The sequence below is a fragment of the Crinia signifera genome, chromosome 19 (genome assembly GCF_055691185.1).
Source record: "Crinia signifera chromosome 19, ASM5569118v1, whole genome shotgun sequence".
Lineage (NCBI taxonomy): Eukaryota > Metazoa > Chordata > Amphibia > Anura > Myobatrachidae > Crinia > Crinia signifera.
In genome coordinates this window covers 133,271,444-133,290,143 of record NC_139226.1, presented here as the reverse complement: position 1 = coordinate 133,290,143, position 18,700 = coordinate 133,271,444, and the positions used below count along the sequence as shown (strand labels likewise).

The following is an 18,700-nucleotide window of genomic DNA, read 5'->3' as shown; positions in this document are numbered from 1 at the left end:
CACACAGAGCTGGGACTACCACAGGTGCTAATTACCAGCAACCATAGTCTCTCTAGGAAGCATGATTGCAGTCTAATTACAGCTGGCTGGAACACACAGAAGTGAATAGCAGAATGACAGGCCAGATGCACAGGATTCAGGCAGGATTGTGACATACAGTTTCCTGTTCATGTTTGTTCCTGTTGCACTTGCCAGTGAGAATTGCTGCTTCACATACCAAAAAAATATCACCATATGCTCCCCATGCGCTTGAGGTAGTTGTCAAACGTCGGTCCACTCCGGAGCTTCCAATTAATGCTTTACTCATACTTGTGTAGAAATACGCCCCGGTGCTATTGCACCGGGACGAAAGGGGCAGTGCCGCCGCCGGGTGGTGCCGCCCCCTGCAGCCAGGGCCAGTGTACTAGTGCGGTCACTGGCCCTGCTGCTGGCTGGCGCCTGCTTCCTGGCCTGGGGTGGCCTGGCGCCACCCCGGGGAGCCGGAAGCAGACCCTCCAGTGACGCCAGGCGTGGGGGCAGCGGCGAGCCTTCGCCGCTGATCCCCACGAACAAAGGGGATTCGAATACGGCGCCAAAGGAGAGCCAATCATGGCTCTCGCTCTGGCGCCCAATGGGAAGTGGCGGCGGCGAGCCAATCCTGGCTCGCCACGTCACGAGCCCCGCCCCCGGGTGCGGGTTTGAACTAACCAGCGCCGGGGGCGGGAAGAAGAAGTCGGCGACGGAGGAGAAGCAGAGCGGAGGCTGGTGGACGAAGAGAGGTCTGCCGCCGGAAGCCCCGGGAGGCGGCAGCTGTGTGCGGAGTACGGCTACACGCTGCCGCCCGCCGGGCGAAGGACAGAGTGCCGGGGACAGCCGGCGAAGACGGAAGAAGCCCGGGTGCGGCGGGGTGCAACGCAAAAGAGCTTGCCCCGGCCCCCGCTGCCCCGGTGAAGACCGCAGGAAGCCCGGAGGTGGTGGGAAGCATCCCACCTCCGGTGAAGACGGACCACCCTCGTGGCTGGACCAGGCTTGGTCCAGCGGAAGGCCCTAGGACGGGTAAGTCCACCATGTGGGTCCCCTCCCTAGACCACCAGGTGTGCGGGCAATAGGTCCGTGGGCCCAATTCAGGCACCAGGCCTGTGGGTATTGTAGTCGGGCTCTAGGCCTGTGGGGACTTAAGGTTTTGTATTGTTGGGCCTCAGGTCCCGGTTGTATTGTTGGGCCTTAGGCCCCTGTTTTGTATTGTTGGGCCTTAGGCCCCTGTTTTGTATTGTTGGGCCTTAGGCCCCTTTTGCACCGTTGGGCCTTAGGCCCTCCTGTATTGTTGGGCATTAGGCCCCTCTAGTGTCGTTGGGCATTAGCCCCTTTGTGTGTGGGTGGGCATTAGGCCCAGTGGTGCTCTGGGCTTTAGGCCCTTACATAGTAGGCCCCCTCGGGCCCCATTGAGTTATTGGGTCACTGGACACCAGGTCCAGCTGGTTGTGGGGCACAAGGCCCTGTTCGTGTACGAGGCTCAGACCCCGCTAGGGCTGAGGCCTCTCAGTAGGAGGAACAGGCCTGTATCGACAGGCCTCGGGTGCAGTTATCGCCGCAAGGGGTATCGCGGCAAGGCTAGGAACAGCCAGAGGGAGGTAGGCCCTCGCTAGGTGTTGGTGCAGTGTGGTCTCTTTACATTGTACTGTTTTACTTGACACCGTGTACTGTATGCTGTACTGGGGTTCACCAATCGTGGCCCTGTGCAGATTGTGTTCTTTTCAGGTTGCGTGACGCTAGGCCGTGGCATCGGAAGATCCGGCGCTGGGTCACAGGTTGCGCGGGCGTTAGGCGCCAGGTTGCGTGACGCTAGGCCGTGGCATCGGAAGATCCGGCGCTAGGTCACAGGTTGCGCGGGCGTTAGGCGCCAGGTTGCAGGACGCTAGGCCGTGGCATCGGAAGATCCGGCGTTAGGTCCTGGGTCGCGCGACGCTAGGCTGGGGCATCTAAGGATCCAGCGCTAGGTCGCGAGTTACGTAAGCCGGCTTCAGGCCGCAGGGTGCGCAGGAGGTAAGTCGCAGGCGCGTTGGTGTTTTGCCCTGCCTTAGGGAGCAGGAGGTTACGTGAGTTCCTTTCAGGTGGCGGTATCCGCACTGGAAGTGTGACGGTGGACCAGTGAACGACTGGTGAGTAGAAATTGTATTGAATCTGTTGTCTTGTTGTTTGTGCTCCTTCCCCTCCCCGGAGCGTTCCCCCACCTCAGTTACGCCTGCCATGTTCCACAAGCGGGCGTAACCACTCTGAGGCCAATAGTGCCTGTGATGAGCATCCCCTCCCCCCCTTAGGGGGTTTTCCCCCTGGTTTCCCCTACAGGTGCAGTCGCTTCTGGAGATCAGTGCAGCAAGAGGAAGGTACCGGCACCGTCACAGGCCCGAAGGTAGGAGGCGGAGCGCAGCGAGGTGAGTACGCGCAGCGAGTGGTGCGTGCCTGGCCCCGCCCCGGGGCCTCCTACATTTTGGCGTAGTCGGCAGGATCTGGATCCACAGTTGCGATGTGGGGCACCCCCAGGGAGACCCGCCGGAGGGACCTTCCGGAAGCACCTTACCCCTGTGTTGATGAAGACGGTTGGGTGACGGTGACAGGAGCGGACCTGATGAGGATTGTACAGAGGTCGATCCAGCGCGACAAGGACCAGCGACGGGAGGAGAGGCTCGCGAAGGCTCTGGTGACCCCTTGTCGGACGTGTCAGCAGGTGGGACACTTTACCAGCGACTGCCCCCAGAGCCATGCTGCAATGGAAACCATCAGATCGACGGAGTGGAAGGGGCCAAGGCATCCAGACTCCCTGACGACGGAGGAGGCTGTGATATCTCCCTTCTGGATCGCGGAAAGGTCCCCATGTTGGGCGGGGCAAGAAGGCACAACAGGGAACTCTCGCCACTCCCCCTGCCGGACCAGTCTCCAACTCGAACGGTTGGGACCAGAAGCTCCGGAAGGTAGGGACGTGCCGATAGGAGGAAGGAAGTCGGCAGAGGACGTACTAGAACGAGACGTCTCGCCGATGGCACAGTGGCTAGCCGATACCAGCGAGAGAGACGAAGGCTACACAGCAAGAGAGGATACCGAATGGGACGAACCCTGGTGCGAACTCTGCAACGAGGTGGACCACGAACCGCCGGATTGCCCCTACGTCTCAGCCCAAACGATTAAGAATTGGTGCCAAGGGTATGTCGACCACCCTGCCCCCACCAACTGGTCCTCAGAGGACGACTGGAGCGAAGAGGAATCTGAGAGGTGCACGGGCTGCGGCGACCTCGACCACATGCGCCCTGAATGCCCCTGGCCTATGGACTACGATTCGCGGGAAGAAACTGACCCTGGAGGATCTGAGGACGACGGTTGGGAGACTATGGAAGAGGAGGACGACCCCCCTCCCTCAAGGGCGGCTGCCCGAGAGGTAGGAAGTGCCCCAGAGGGAACAGCCGGTGGCCAGAGGGCAACCCCTCAACAGGAAAGCCAGATGGAGGCCCCCTGCCGGATGGGGGAAGAATGGGTAGAGGTGATGCCCTTGGAAGGGGAATCTCCCTGTTGGCCTATGGCGGGTGACCCCGGCAAACGACCCCTCCCTCGGAGGAGTCGGCGAAGGAGGGCGGAAGCCAAACGCAGGAGTCCACTGCCCACCGAGGACCAGGACCAGTCCCTGGAGACAACCACCCGTGACACAGGAGACCTATACCCAGAAGCCACACCCCCAGACGAGAAGGTGGAGGTGAGTTTTCCTTCTGCAGATGCTGGCCCAGGCACCCCAGATGGGACACCCGGACCAGGACCGACCTCCCGAGAGGGCCAGGGTGACCCTGACGCCGGAACGCAGGTAATGGCTCACTTTGTGGGGACCACAAAGGAAAAGGGGGGGGCAAGTGTAGAAATACGCCCCGGTGCTATTGCACCGGGACGAAAGGGGCAGTGCCGCCGCCGGGTGGTGCCGCCCCCTGCAGCCAGGGCCAGTGTACTAGTGCGGTCACTGGCCCTGCTGCTGGCTGGCGCCTGCTTCCTGGCCTGGGGTGGCCTGGCGCCACCCCGGGGAGCCGGAAGCAGACCCTCCAGTGACGCCAGGCGTGGGGGCAGCGGCGAGCCTTCGCCGCTGATCCCCACGAACAAAGGGGATTCGAATACGGCGCCAAAGGAGAGCCAATCATGGCTCTCGCTCTGGCGCCCAATGGGAAGTGGCGGCGGCGAGCCAATCCTGGCTCGCCACGTCACGAGCCCCGCCCCCGGGTGCGGGTTTGAACTAACCAGCGCCGGGGGCGGGAAGAAGAAGTCGGCGACGGAGGAGAAGCAGAGCGGAGGCTGGTGGACGAAGAGAGGTCTGCCGCCGGAAGCCCCGGGAGGCGGCAGCTGTGTGCGGAGTACGGCTACACGCTGCCGCCCGCCGGGCGAAGGACAGAGTGCCGGGGACAGCCGGCGAAGACGGAAGAAGCCCGGGTGCGGCGGGGTGCAACGCAAAAGAGCTTGCCCCGGCCCCCGCTGCCCCGGTGAAGACCGCAGGAAGCCCGGAGGTGGTGGGAAGCATCCCACCTCCGGTGAAGACGGACCACCCTCGTGGCTGGACCAGGCTTGGTCCAGCGGAAGGCCCTAGGACGGGTAAGTCCACCATGTGGGTCCCCTCCCTAGACCACCAGGTGTGCGGGCAATAGGTCCGTGGGCCCAATTCAGGCACCAGGCCTGTGGGTATTGTAGTCGGGCTCTAGGCCTGTGGGGACTTAAGGTTTTGTATTGTTGGGCCTCAGGTCCCGGTTGTATTGTTGGGCCTTAGGCCCCTGTTTTGTATTGTTGGGCCTTAGGCCCCTGTTTTGTATTGTTGGGCCTTAGGCCCCTTTTGCACCGTTGGGCCTTAGGCCCTCCTGTATTGTTGGGCATTAGGCCCCTCTAGTGTCGTTGGGCATTAGCCCCTTTGTGTGTGGGTGGGCATTAGGCCCAGTGGTGCTCTGGGCTTTAGGCCCTTACATAGTAGGCCCCCTCGGGCCCCATTGAGTTATTGGGTCACTGGACACCAGGTCCAGCTGGTTGTGGGGCACAAGGCCCTGTTCGTGTACGAGGCTCAGACCCCGCTAGGGCTGAGGCCTCTCAGTAGGAGGAACAGGCCTGTATCGACAGGCCTCGGGTGCAGTTATCGCCGCAAGGGGTATCGCGGCAAGGCTAGGAACAGCCAGAGGGAGGTAGGCCCTCGCTAGGTGTTGGTGCAGTGTGGTCTCTTTACATTGTACTGTTTTACTTGACACCGTGTACTGTATGCTGTACTGGGGTTCACCAATCGTGGCCCTGTGCAGATTGTGTTCTTTTCAGGTTGCGTGACGCTAGGCCGTGGCATCGGAAGATCCGGCGCTGGGTCACAGGTTGCGCGGGCGTTAGGCGCCAGGTTGCGTGACGCTAGGCCGTGGCATCGGAAGATCCGGCGCTAGGTCACAGGTTGCGCGGGCGTTAGGCGCCAGGTTGCAGGACGCTAGGCCGTGGCATCGGAAGATCCGGCGTTAGGTCCTGGGTCGCGCGACGCTAGGCTGGGGCATCTAAGGATCCAGCGCTAGGTTGCGAGTTACGTAAGCCGGCTTCAGGCCGCAGGGTGCGCAGGAGGTAAGTCGCAGGCGCGTTGGTGTTTTGCCCTGCCTTAGGGAGCAGGAGGTTACGTGAGTTCCTTTCAGGTGGCGGTATCCGCACTGGAAGTGTGACGGTGGACCAGTGAACGACTGGTGAGTAGAAATTGTATTGAATCTGTTGTCTTGTTGTTTGTGCTCCTTCCCCTCCCCGGAGCGTTCCCCCACCTCAGTTACGCCTGCCGTGTTCCACAAGCGGGCGTAACCACTCTGAGGCCAATAGTGCCTGTGATGAGCATCCCCTCCCCCCCTTAGGGGGTTTTCCCCCTGGTTTCCCCTACAGGTGCAGTCGCTTCTGGAGATCAGTGCAGCAAGAGGAAGGTACCGGCACCGTCACAGGCCCGAAGGTAGGAGGCGGAGCGCAGCGAGGTGAGTACGCGCAGCGAGTGGTGCGTGCCTGGCCCCGCCCCGGGGCCTCCTACACTTGTCTACCTGACCCTCTCCACAAGGGAGAAAATGCTCTGTTCCTGGACTTCCCTGGTAATGTAGGATTGCCATCACCTGTGGGGAGCTAGGTAATTGGTAAGAAAGGTGTCACCACAGGTGCTGGCAATCCTACATTACCAGGGAAGCCCAGGAGCAGAGCATCGTGTCCTCCTGGAGAGGGGCATGCTGGGAGGTATGGATAATGTATGATTGCCAGCACCTGTGGGGAGCTAGGTAACTGATAAGAAAGGTGTCACCACAGGTGCTGGCAATCATACATTACCAGGGAAGCCCAGGAACAGAGCATTGTGTCCTCCTGGAGAGGGGCATGCTGGGAGGTATGGATAATGTATGATTGCCATCACCTGTGGGGAGCTAGGTAACTGATAAGAAAGGTGTCACCACAGGTGCTGGCAATCCTACATTACCAGGGAAGCCCAGGAACAGAGCATTGTGTCCTTCTGGAGGGGGGCATGCTGGGAGGTATGGATAATGTATGATTGCCAGCACCTGTGGGGAGCTAGGTAACTGATAAGAAAGGTGTCACCACAGGTGCTGGCAATCCTACATTACCAGGGAAGCCCAGGAACAGAGCATTGTGTCCTCCTGGAGTGGGGCATGCTGGGAGGTATGGATAATATAGGATTGCCAGCACCTGTGGGGAGCTGGGTAATTGGTAAGAAAGGTGTCACCACAGGTGCTGTCAATCATACATTACCAGGGAAGCCCAGGAACAGAGCATTGTGTCCTCCTGGAGAGGGGCATGCTGGGAGGTATGGATAATGTATGATTGCCAGCACCTGTGGGGAGCTAGGTAACTGATAAGAAAGGTGTCACCACGGGTGCTGGCAATCCTACATTACCAGGGAAGTCCAGGAACAGAGCATTGTGTCCTCCTGGAGAGGGGCATGCTGGGAGGTATGGATAATGTATGATTGCCAGCACCTGTGGGGAGCTAGGTAACTGATAAGAAAGGTGTCACCACAGGTGCTGGCAATCCTACATTACCAGGGAAGCCCAGGAACAGAGCATTGTGTCCTCCTGGAGAGGGGCATGCTGGGAGGTATGGATAATGTATGATTGCCAGCACCTGTGGGGAGCTAGATAACTGATAAGAAAGGTGTCACCACAGGTGATGACAATCATACATTACCAGGGAAGCCCAGGAGCAGAGCATTGTGTCCTCCTGGAGAGGGGCATGCTGGGAGGTATGGATAATGTAGGATTGCCAGCACCTGTGGGGAGCTAGGTAACTGATAAGAAAGGTGTCTCACCACAGGTGCTGGCAATCATACATTACCATGGAAGCCCAGGAACAGAGCATTTTCTCCCTCATGGAGAGGGTCAGGTAGGCAAGTATGGTGTTACTCCAAAAAAAATAAAAAATAAACATTCTCACATAATATAATACCTCCTAGTAAGTGTATGATAAATACCAAACAAACAATAATGGACTCTTAAAGCTTGTACCCCATTAAATGGTCTACGTTTCGCACAGTAGACATCAATCGCATCTATCAGAATTGAGTAAAGTTCTCCTTCCTACTGGTTCATAGCATACTCCTCCACTTTCTCCTCCAGAGAGTAATGTATAAAAAGAGGAAAAAGCTCCAGACACCCTTTTTATTTTACATAACATTAAAACCAAAGAAGTACGCAGGACTCTCACCCTTTCATATGGTCCACAAACAAGTTGTAGACAGCAATATAACAAACATCACACAGGCGTCCCCACAAGAGGCTGTTCACATCCAGGGTCAGAGATACGGCATTCCCTCTCCAGAGGTCCCTCCTCCAACTAGTTTCCATACAGGGCTGTATCTTTCTCAAGGTATTGGAGGGAAGTCCATAATTCTATATTTATACCCCCAAACTTCCTGATTCCTCCCACATGGCGGTCGGGCCTAATTCCAGACAAAGAGTATTCTAATCGCTAAACCCCATAGGAGAAACATACATTTAATTTTTAATCTATTTCCACCTTTTCAGTTCCCCCAATATAGGCGAACACATGTTTCCCGCCTTCCTGCTTTGTCGCAGGGCGTGTTCTTATCACTGGACACTGATTGGCTGAATTCTCTCAGCCAATCAGCATCCAGCCAGTCTCAGTGTCCCGCCGACACGGCAAATAGCGGGACACTGTGTGTCCAGCTGCTGTCAGGCAGACGGAGCACAGGACGCCCCTCCACTACCCCCGTTTGTCAGGCAGCCGGAGCACAGGACGCCCTCCCATATTCTGGGTGCAGCTAGCCGGAGTGCCACTTCCCCCAGGTACCCAGGAGGCTGCGATGCTGTGATTGGTCGGAGCGCACGCCCGTCAGCTGACGCAGCCTATCCATCGGGTGTGTGTGTGTGTGCGGGTCCGCACTGCAGGAGCCTGAGCCAGGCAGCGGATGCCACAGTTGGGGATCAGCACCACGGACAGCGGCATGCACCAGGCATGACAGAGAACCAGCGGATGGCTGACAGGACCGCCCCAAACTGCCACCTCTGGCTGGAGTGGGTGTATGGGCAGTGCCGTCTTCCCCATTGCGGTGGGCCCTTAGGTCAAAGGGCCCCTGGGCAACTGCCCATCCTGCCCAATGGGAAAGACGGCATCTAACGCCACCCGCCGCTTTGCGAATGGATGATTTGCCTAAACATCCATTTGCAGGCTAGCGTTAGGGGCTGACCATCGAATGAATTCTAACTTGCTAGCACATCTACGTTTGCGGCGTCCGGGCCGAGAACTGGGCGGGTGGCTGACATCCTGTGACATCACCTCCCCCCCCCTCTGGCACGTGCCCACCTGCGTTCGTATGGGGATTCCCAGCGTGTTCCTGGGCGCACCCAGCATTTTCGGCTAAACCGATACAATTAGAATAACCCCCAATGTCACAGACTACAAATATTATTAATTATCTCATTTTGGACCTATTTTACACTTTGTTGTATAATTATTCCGCTGTTTGATTTTTACACCTCTACTGTCAGTTTTTATACCTTATTCATACCTAGCGTTCGTCTTCATGTCAGTGCAACACTCAGTGGTGCCATATAAAAATAAAAGATATCAATAACATATTCTCCGTGTGTGTTTTTTGTGTTGCCACTCCGTAGTCCAGCCACAGAATAAAAATTCTAAATAAGATGCTTCTATGTTTTATATACCCAATATATACAACAGAGAGGTATAGTAGTAGTTTTATTTTTTAAATAGGGACATTGTGAGCCACAGGAAGTCTGGGGACAAATGATTGGACTTCCCATTACAAAAAGTACATATTCTACCCCTTTTCCACTGCAGCTCTTTAACGGTAAACTGAAGTTTTTTAGCATTTTTAAACGGGTAGAGCTGCAGTGGGAAAGCTCCAGGGTGCTTTACCCATCTAGCAAATACCGGTATTTGTTAAACGGGTAAAAAGCAGTGTCCTACACGTTTAAGACCCGTTTTTTTTGGCAGTGGGAAAGGGTCTTAAACGGTATCCCACACTGGTCTTCCCCCTCCCCTGGTACCTGTCCTGCCCCCCCTCCCCTGGTACCTTGCAGCTGGTACCCCCCTCCTCCTCCCCTGGTACCTTGCAGCTGGTACCCCCCCCTCCCCTGGTACCTGTTCTGCCCCACTCCCTTGGTACCTTACAGCTGGTACCCCCCCTCCCCTGGTACCTGTTCTGCCCCACTCCCTTGGTACCTTACAGCTGGTGCCCCTTCCCCTCCCCTTCCCTGGTACCTGGTAGCAATCCTGGGGATCCGGGTAGCGCGGTCTGTGCTCAGGCGGAGGAAGCAGGTCCATTAGGAGAGTGTGATTTCATCGGCGGGGCCCCTGCTACAAATGGGGAACTAGCGGGCCCGCTCTTATATATGCATACCTCCCAACTGTCACGATTACAGCGGGGGGTGGCAGTTGGGAGACCCCCCAATCTAATAGAATAGATGCTGTGCGCATAGGCACAGCGTCTATTCTCGTATGAAAATGAGGTCACCGCTAATTAGCATAAGCTGCACCCTCATTTGCATACGGCCGCCCCCTTTTCGGACGCATCAGCACAGAAGTTGAGAGGTATGCATATGCCCATATGTAATGAGCAGCTAATTCATATGCACATATGTAATGAGAGGCTCATTCATATGCGTATATGTAATGAGCGGGATCCGCTGCCTCCTAGTGACCCGTGCACGCCCGCTGACTACCTCACTGCCAGGTACCAGGGGAGGGTGGGAGTGTTACTAGGTGCTGCCTACTGCATGGTATATTACTGGTTAATTACCGTGTACCTTTCACAACGGGTGCAATGCGAAAGGTACAAAAACGGTAATTAACCAGTAATATACCGTTTACAACATGCAGTGTGAATGGGGTTAAACTTGCTCTGGCCCGGTTATAGAAACATAAAAAAAAAAACGGGTCAGAGCCGGTTTGGCAGTGGGAAAGCAGCATTAGGTAGCACTCAAATGCTTAACAAATGTTACCAAATGACACTTTTCAAAAGGTTACTGCCATCTAGTGTTTGTGCAAGGAAATACAGCACAGTACAATTGGTTTACTAGTCATCAAGTTCAGCTGAGCAATTTGTATAGAATCTTGTAGAGACTGGGGTACTTGTGTATTTTGGCGGCGCCCCCGATGTCCGTCGTACGACGGATACATCACATCGCATGCCATGCACCCGATTGCATGCGATGCGACGCGATTTTTACCCCTTATACGACCAAAAATTGTATAAGCACCCTAAAGGGTGCTTTTGAGCACCCAAATGGGTGCTTACAATGTTAAATGCACCCCCACGCCACCCTTCCACTATAAACGTGAACCCGAAGCGTGGCGAGCGCAGCGAGCCCGCAGGGCGGCGGTACGCGTCCTACGACCTTTTCATACCCCCACTATCCACGTCGGCGTGGAGTTGAGAATAGAATAGTGTGGCGAGCGCAGCGAGCCACCGAGCCCGAAGTGTGGCGAGCGGACGCGGATACCTTCACAGGTAAACGCGTCCCTTCGCAGGCTTCACAGGTATCCGCTGCGCTCGCCACGCTTTGGGCTCGGTGGCTCGCTGCGCTCGCCACACTATTCTATTCTCAACTCCACGCCGACGTGGATAGTGGGGGTATGAAAAGGTCGTAGGACGCGTATCGCCGCCCCTCGCGGGCTCGCTGCGCTCGCCACGCTTCGGGTTCACGTTTATAGTGGGGGGGGTGGCGTGGGGGTGCATTTAACATTGTAAGCACCCATTTGGGTGCTTAACATTGTATAAGCACCCATTAGGGTGCTTATACAATGTTTAATCGCATCGCATCGTATGGCATTGTATGCCATGTACAATGGCATACAATTTCAAAATTGTATGCCATCGTGCACTATCGTACGATATCGCGTCGCATCGCATACCATCGTATACGTTATGGTATGCGATGCGATGGGCGCCGCCAAAATACACAGGTACCGAGACTGGTCAGGGAGTTCGATAAGGCACAGATTAGGCTACAGGCAAGCGGCTGTGCAATTCAGTATAACTAAAGGGGGATAGTCTAAATCAATTGGTCCCCAATAGGTTTTATGTGCATGTGCAGCCGCAGAGTGTGAGCACCCACAGTGTCCACACACAGAGGTCTTGGCGGGAAGGGGGGGCACAGCGGGAGGCGGGCAGGGGAATTTATCTATGGGAACGCCGGCCATTCCCATGGTAGATTGTAAGCTTGCAGCAGGGCCCTCTAACCCTCCATTTCCCTCCATCAATGGCAAAGCATAAGCAACTATTTCTTAATTAGGGGGCCGGGACACAGATCATAGCTCTCACACCTGTAAAGCCCTGGCCCCGGGTTCTGATTGGCACATGGGCCAGTCAGTCAAATAAAAATCTTACAAAAGAGAGAGAAGTATGTCTTTGACGGGTGCGCCTGAGTGGTCTCAATTAAAATATAACCTTTAATAGTCTAATAAAAATTTGCGAAATATGACAAACACACATGTAACATCAAAACGTGAATACAGGGGGAAGGGAAAGGTGTGTTTATTAAAACCGGTGGCTTAGTCGTTGCGCACTGGTGTTATATATAATGGTGCGCTACTGAAGGTTACCTGTGTCGACTCACACATATCAAATAAAATATATTATATATTGTGTCTTTGTATTATTTATTCGTCCTTATCTGGTGTATATACGTGTCCAAATATCTTCTTGATTAGTGTGTATTGATAGGAGTTTGAGCCCTATTACATTTAGCAATGTTGAACAGTGATATTCACATTATCCTTTGTAACCAAGTATAGAAAGAATGTTGCAAGTTCTAATTGATAATCAAATGCAACAATGTATCTCTGTAGGGTTCTCATTTAACCTCCCAATACAGTTATCTAAAACATGATGTGCGTGATGTGAGATAGTGTCGACACAGTGTCGACCATTGCAATTTGAGCATTTAAATATCCACAATTTTACACTGTTCAAACACAAGGAGCCCTAGCTCACAGTGAGAACCCTACAGAGATACATTGTTGCATCTGATTATCAATTAGAACTTGCAACATTCTTTCTATACTTGGTTACAAAGGATAATGTGAATCTCACTGTTCAATATTGCTAAATGTAATAGGGCTCAAACTCCTATCAATACACACTAATCAAGAAGATATTTGGACACGCATATACACCACAACCCTATGTGTTAGCATAAGGACGAATAAATAATAAAAAGACACAATATATATTTTATTTGATACGTGTGAGTCGACACAAGTAACCTGCAGTACCGCACCATTATATATAACACCAGTGCGCAACGAATAAGCCACCGGTTTTAATAAACACACCTTTCCCTTCCCCCTGTATTCACGTTTTGATGTTACATGTGTGTTTGTCATATTTCGCAAATTTTTATTAGACTATTAAAGGTTATATTTTAATTGAGACCACTCAGGCGCACCCGTCAAAGACATACTTCTCTCTCTTTTGTAAGATTATCCTATTTTTGTCTAGTGGTGGCACACCTCCCATACCCTCCAACATCTGGAGGGTAGAAATCGGTGCACATCCGAAAAGGGGCATGGCCAAATGGGCGTGTCAGTGGAAAAGGGGGTGTGGCCACGCCCCCTTTCCGAATGTGGACTGGCGTCATTCACACCATGTACCCGGGGCCCCAGGATGAGCCGGGTATCATGTAAGCAGCGCCCACCCCACTTCCTTTACCCTCCTCAGCCGGCTATCAGCCCTGTATCGGCGATCCCCTTTTGCGCTGTGGTGTGCGCACATTTTGCTCTCCCCTGGAAACGGAGAGGTGGTGCAGGGGTTCCGGGGCAGAAATCACTATGCAAGGGGAGGACGGCCGTCCCGCTGAGTCCCCCTGCAGTGCTACCTGGGAAATGTAGTCTATCAGGCCACTCACACACAAAGAGCAGCCAGCAGTGTAATAGAAGAAAACTACAGTTCCCAGAGACGGAGGAGCTGTCTATCAAAAAGCGGTACATTCGGTACAGTCTGATTTAGCCGGTACAGACCATTAAAAAACGGTACTGTATCGGCTAAATCGGTACAGATGGAGGGTATGACCTCCCGTTAAGTAGAATAGTTGGTTGACACCATATCAATCAATATTTAGGGGGGGGGTCCTCTTTTCCTCTAATTTAATGAGGATCCTGTGTGGATAACCAACCCCCTTCTTTTGCCTCTGTACAGTCAAATAAAAAAGGCCATCGATAGTTAACACCATGGTCATGAACGCTATTGCTGGCAACCATCGATGGTGATAGCGTTGACCATCCCTACATCCAGCACTTGTTTGTGTAGGAACAAATTTGCATACCTTCCAACATGACCCTCTCCAGAAGGGACAGAATTATCCATTTCAGGACTGTCCCTCTTAATTTAAGTCACCTTTTGTGAAACACCTTTGTTATCAATTAACCTATTTCATACCCTCCAACTGTACCGAATTTGCCGGTACAGTACCGTTTTTTAACAGTCTGTACCGGCAAATTCAGTTTGTACCGAATGTACCGATTTCTGACACTCACTGCGCTGCAAAATAATTTCAGCTCCTGGCTGAGCGTTTTACCGGTCCCCGCTCCCCGCTCCCCGCTCCATATACTGCGTATCTCCCCCTTCCGTTCCCATGAGTGCAATGCATTGCAGGGCCGGTCCCGTGTGTCATGATGTCACATGCTGGGGACCGCGCACTGTGCGCACTCAGGGAAAAAAAGACGTCTCTCAACCCTCACTGCGCATGCGCAGACTGAGAAACTGAAGGCACGAACCTCTGTGAGGGAGACTGGTGCCAGGCCAGCCCTGGCGCGCATGATGATCTCCTCATCTTCGCAGCGTACCATCCGGAGACTGCCACAGTTGTAAGCACATCAGATCCAATGCAGGGCAAGTAGATTTAGCTTTGACTAAATCACTTGTCTTATCTATCCAGCATTCCAGCATTGTGTTACGCACCTGTTTGCCTGCAGCTCATGTCACATGGTGGCTTGGTGGGCTGCTGGCATATATAAATAAGTATATTAATATTCTTATTTATTAAATAAGTATATTAAATATACTTATTTAATATGCCAGCAGTCCACCAAGTGACCAAGTGACATGAGCTCAGCTGCATCAGGTGCTGAGCTGGGGGGGGCAGGGTGCTCAGACTCAGGCTACACAAACTTTATCATTGAAAGTATAGGAAAGGAGGGTTTGCCACGCCCCCTTTCCCATTGGCCACGCCCCCTTTCCTGTTGTGTACCGAATTCTTCCCCTCAGATGTTGGAGGGTATGCTATTTATAAAAAGGTGATGGCAAGCATACAGTTAGATGGAAGATCCGAAATAGAGCATTGTGTCCTTCCTGGAACGGATCATGTTGGGAGGTATGAATTTGTGTACATTGGAAACAGCAGCACCGTGTTCCAGTCCACGTTTTCTCACTTCCCCCTTCATTCCTTGCACACTACTAACACGCAAACGTGTCACGTGATGAGTCGCCGCACAATAGAGAGCCAGTCCGGGTTTTCCTTTTGTCCCCGCGCTACAGTCTCCGCATTCCTCGCGCACGACGTAAGGCGTAGGGCGTGTCGACGAGTCAGCGCCGCCCATCCTCGGCCACCGCACGATGGAGAAGCCAGTCCTGGGTTTCCTTGTGTCCCCGCGCTACGGTCTCCGCATTCCTCGCGCATTACGTAACGCGTAGGGCGTGATGACTCACCGCCGCCCACGCCATTGTCGGGCAAAACGTCAGCCCTTCGTTCTTCCTGCGTCACTTCCCAGCCAGCCTCTCCCTGGCGCCATTTTAGTTCCTGTTGTCGCCGAGAGAAGGCGGAAGCTCCGCCATCAGCTAGCTGAGGTTTGCGGTGTAACTTGTAAGACGTCCCCTCGACGCCTTGGGCTGTGCGGCTGAGCTCGGAGGAGCAGTAGTGGCCCCCCTATTCCTGTAGACATGCCGTCCTCCCCGCTCCGAGTCGCTGTGGTGTGTTCCAGCAACCAGAACCGCAGCATGGAAGCGCACAATATCCTCAGGTAATAGCGGCAGCCTGTCACCGGGCGCCCCCACCGTCCTCTCTCTCTCTCCGTGTCCTTCTAGGTCCATGGTGCCTCCTTCAGGCCTAGCGGCTGCTGTTGCACAAGAAGTCGCAGCGCTCCACAGCTGGGGGGAGGGGAGGGTGGAGGAACAGCGATCGCCTGCTTCTGGGTTCCAGCATCCAGGCCTCCAGGCGGGGCGCTGCCATTGTACCATTGTACCATTCCTAGAAATGGCTTACCTGCAGTTCTGTATCCGGTGTACCTCCTTTCATGGGCACATATTGCCTTAGGAAGTAATAGGGAATGCTGCGGTGACAGTAGTAGTGGTCTGGCTGAGTGTATACAAAAGAAGGGGGGGGGAACACTTAATGTGGGGTACACACCAGGACGATATGGCCCAAAATGAGCCAATTTAGATACAATCTCGACCGATGTTTTGGGCCATTTCGCTGCCTTTTTGACGCGATCCCGATGCCCCGCAGGTCGGTCAGTCTTTTGAGATCCTACCTGCTGCAGGTAGGATATCAGAAACGACCGTTGAAGTGGGTGGGGGTCGCGATCACATTTGGGGCGTTTTTCGCGGCGGGTCGGCGGCGCTGTCAGCTCGTGAGCGGGTTGTATGTTCCTGTAATGACCCGCTCATGAGCACCATCGTCCTGGTGTGTACCGGGCATAAGACATAACCTGTATTAGTGCATACATCTATTAGGTCCCAATGTGTGTGATCTGTTATCTCACATGGTACACCTAACATATGTTAGTGACAGTGAAACTAGATTTGAATTGGTAGCTGCGGTAAGTATGAAAAAAGGGTTGCGGCTAGAACCACATCTGTTTTGCGATCATGCACTGTGTCTACATATATAAATCTCCTCTTAGCGAAGCGAGCCCACAAGGGTACAATTCCGCTGAAATAAAAGCAAATTACCTACAGCTAAGTAAGTCACAGATAAAAAAAAAAAAAAACCGCTGTGAGGGCATCTGACAACTTCCACCCTCATTTGGTGTCACATCCTACATACAAAACAGAAGTGGATCTAGACACAACCGTATGAAAGGGGGAGAACAAAAGAAAAAGATTCTGGCACTCCATTGGGTGCCTCACCTGGTACACAGCAGCCCAATAGGTATGTGCTCAGGGGCATCCCCCCAAAGATGCCCTATATATAAACAGCGGTGGTGCATTGGCATTTAAGGTTGTATTCACATTGTGCGATATGAACTGTTTTCTATCAATACGGATTATATACCCCATATCAGTAGTTCATATTGCACCATGTGTATACCCCATTATTCTCCCACAGGGGGAGCAGCTGAGGTATATAGATATATAGAAACATTAACTTGATAAAACATACAGATTTCACTACGACATGAAGAATTCTGTGTGTTCAACCTAAATTGCTTTCAGCCTTCATAGGCTAGAGCTGTTATAAGCAAGTTGCGGAGCCACTCTGGGCTACCTGAAGTGTTCCTTTGGTTGGTGGTCCAGGATCAATGTAATAGGCAAAACCAGTGCTTTTGGTTTCCATTCATACAATATGTGGACAAACAGGTAATGTGGTGAGGGATAAGATTAACTTCTAAAGGTACCCACACACTAGAACAATTTTTTGGGGGCGATTTCCGATATATCGGTCTATGTTGACCGATCATCGCTCGGAAATCGGCCGATTTCGGTCCAATGCGAGCTCCCGTGGATCTTTTGCTAAATCTTCTGATCTTATGTGCTGCATGAAAGATCAGAAGATTTAACCAAAGATCCATAGGAACGCACACGGGATCTTAAGGAAAATCTTTGGTTAAGATGTGCGCTTGCCTGAAATCTTTTGTCCAGGACAGGCAAAAGATTTGAAGGCTAATTTATGCGCACATCTTATGATCGCAGATCTTTCAAGTGTGTGGGCACCTTAAGAATAGCATAAGCACAGTTCACAGAATTTTTTTTTTTTTTTTACAGATCTTTTTCAATACAAAAATGTTAGGCCTAGTGGTGCCCCTACTCTAGGGAAGGGGTTCTTAACCTCAGTCCTCAAGGACCCTCAACAGTGCACGTTTTCCAGGTCACCCGGCAGGTGCACTCATTACTCACTGACACATTTTAGTGTTCAAATAGTTTTATTGAAAAGTATAAAAGTTTACAGCATGTGGAGCAGTTAAGAGAAAATTCTGGAGTTACAAGAATAAGGCTGCTCATCCAGCAACATATAAGGAACATAAAATTGTAACAGATCACATGACCAAACCTATTTTAAGGGGGGTGGGTTGGGGTCTAGTGGAATGAGAGTAGGGAGAGTTAAGATTGGCGGGAGAGGGAGGGGGGGGGGGTGAAGGAGAGTAAAAAAAGGGGGAGATTACGTAAGTGGGGAGGGGAGGGAGAAGGGGGTATAGATGGGGGGAGGGGTTAGGTCAGTCCCGGGAGAGGGGACCCAGTGAGTGAGTACCTGGGTTCCCAGATTTTGTGGTACTTCTCGACAGTGTTGTTTTGTAGGCTGGTAATGTATTCCATTTTTGCAACAAACCAGATGCGGTTTGAGAGTTCTGTGTGAGACGGAGTTTTAGGATCTTTCCATGATCTAGCGATCAGGAGTTTAGCTGCGGATGTGATGTGGAGAATTAGTTTGTTGGTGTGGGCGGGTAACTGGTCGACTGGGCCACACAGGAGCATGTTTGTGGGGGATAGTGGGGGGCAGGCAGGGATAACAGAGGCTAGGACAGATTGAACCATGTTCCAGAAGGTTTTAATATAAGGACAGGTCCACCAGATATGGAGAAAAGTGCCTTCGCAGCCACAGTCGCCAACAGGAGTTGGGGGCGGATGGGTATATGGCATGGATACGTGACGGGACGAGATACCAACGGGTGTAGATTTTGTACGAGGTTTCTTTAATTGCTACACTAATGGAGCACTTAGAAATGGCTAGTCGTATATCATTCCATGCGTCTTCCCCTAGGGGGGTCCCCAGGTCCGAGTCCCAAGCAGCTTCGTGGGATTCTATAGGTGGGCCATCTGGTGAGAGAGTGTAGTGGTATAGATAAGATATAGTGCCCCTGTCCGTAGGTCTGTAAGAGCACAGTTTCTCCATGGGAGTAAGGTCCCTGAGGGTATCAGTTTTAGGGAGTGAAGAGAAGAAGCTTCTGATTTGTAGGAATTGGTAGAAAAGAGAGTGGGGGATGTGGTGTTTCTCTCTCAGGTCCGCAA

General features: G+C 52.9%; 1 protein-coding gene across 1 annotated transcript in view; it reads left to right on the top strand.

Moving 5' to 3' along the window:
• Nucleotides 1–15,214: 15,214 nt before the first annotated feature.
• The window catches only part of SSU72 (SSU72 homolog, RNA polymerase II CTD phosphatase), an 82,884-nt gene continuing 79,398 nt past the window's right edge, over nucleotides 15,215–18,700 (top strand). The window contains exon 1 of the mRNA XM_083163394.1: nucleotides 15,215–15,495. Coding sequence (XP_083019520.1) covers nucleotides 15,416–15,495 — 80 coding nt within the window. The 5' untranslated portion in view covers nucleotides 15,215–15,415. The remainder of the gene's footprint in view (nucleotides 15,496–18,700) is intronic.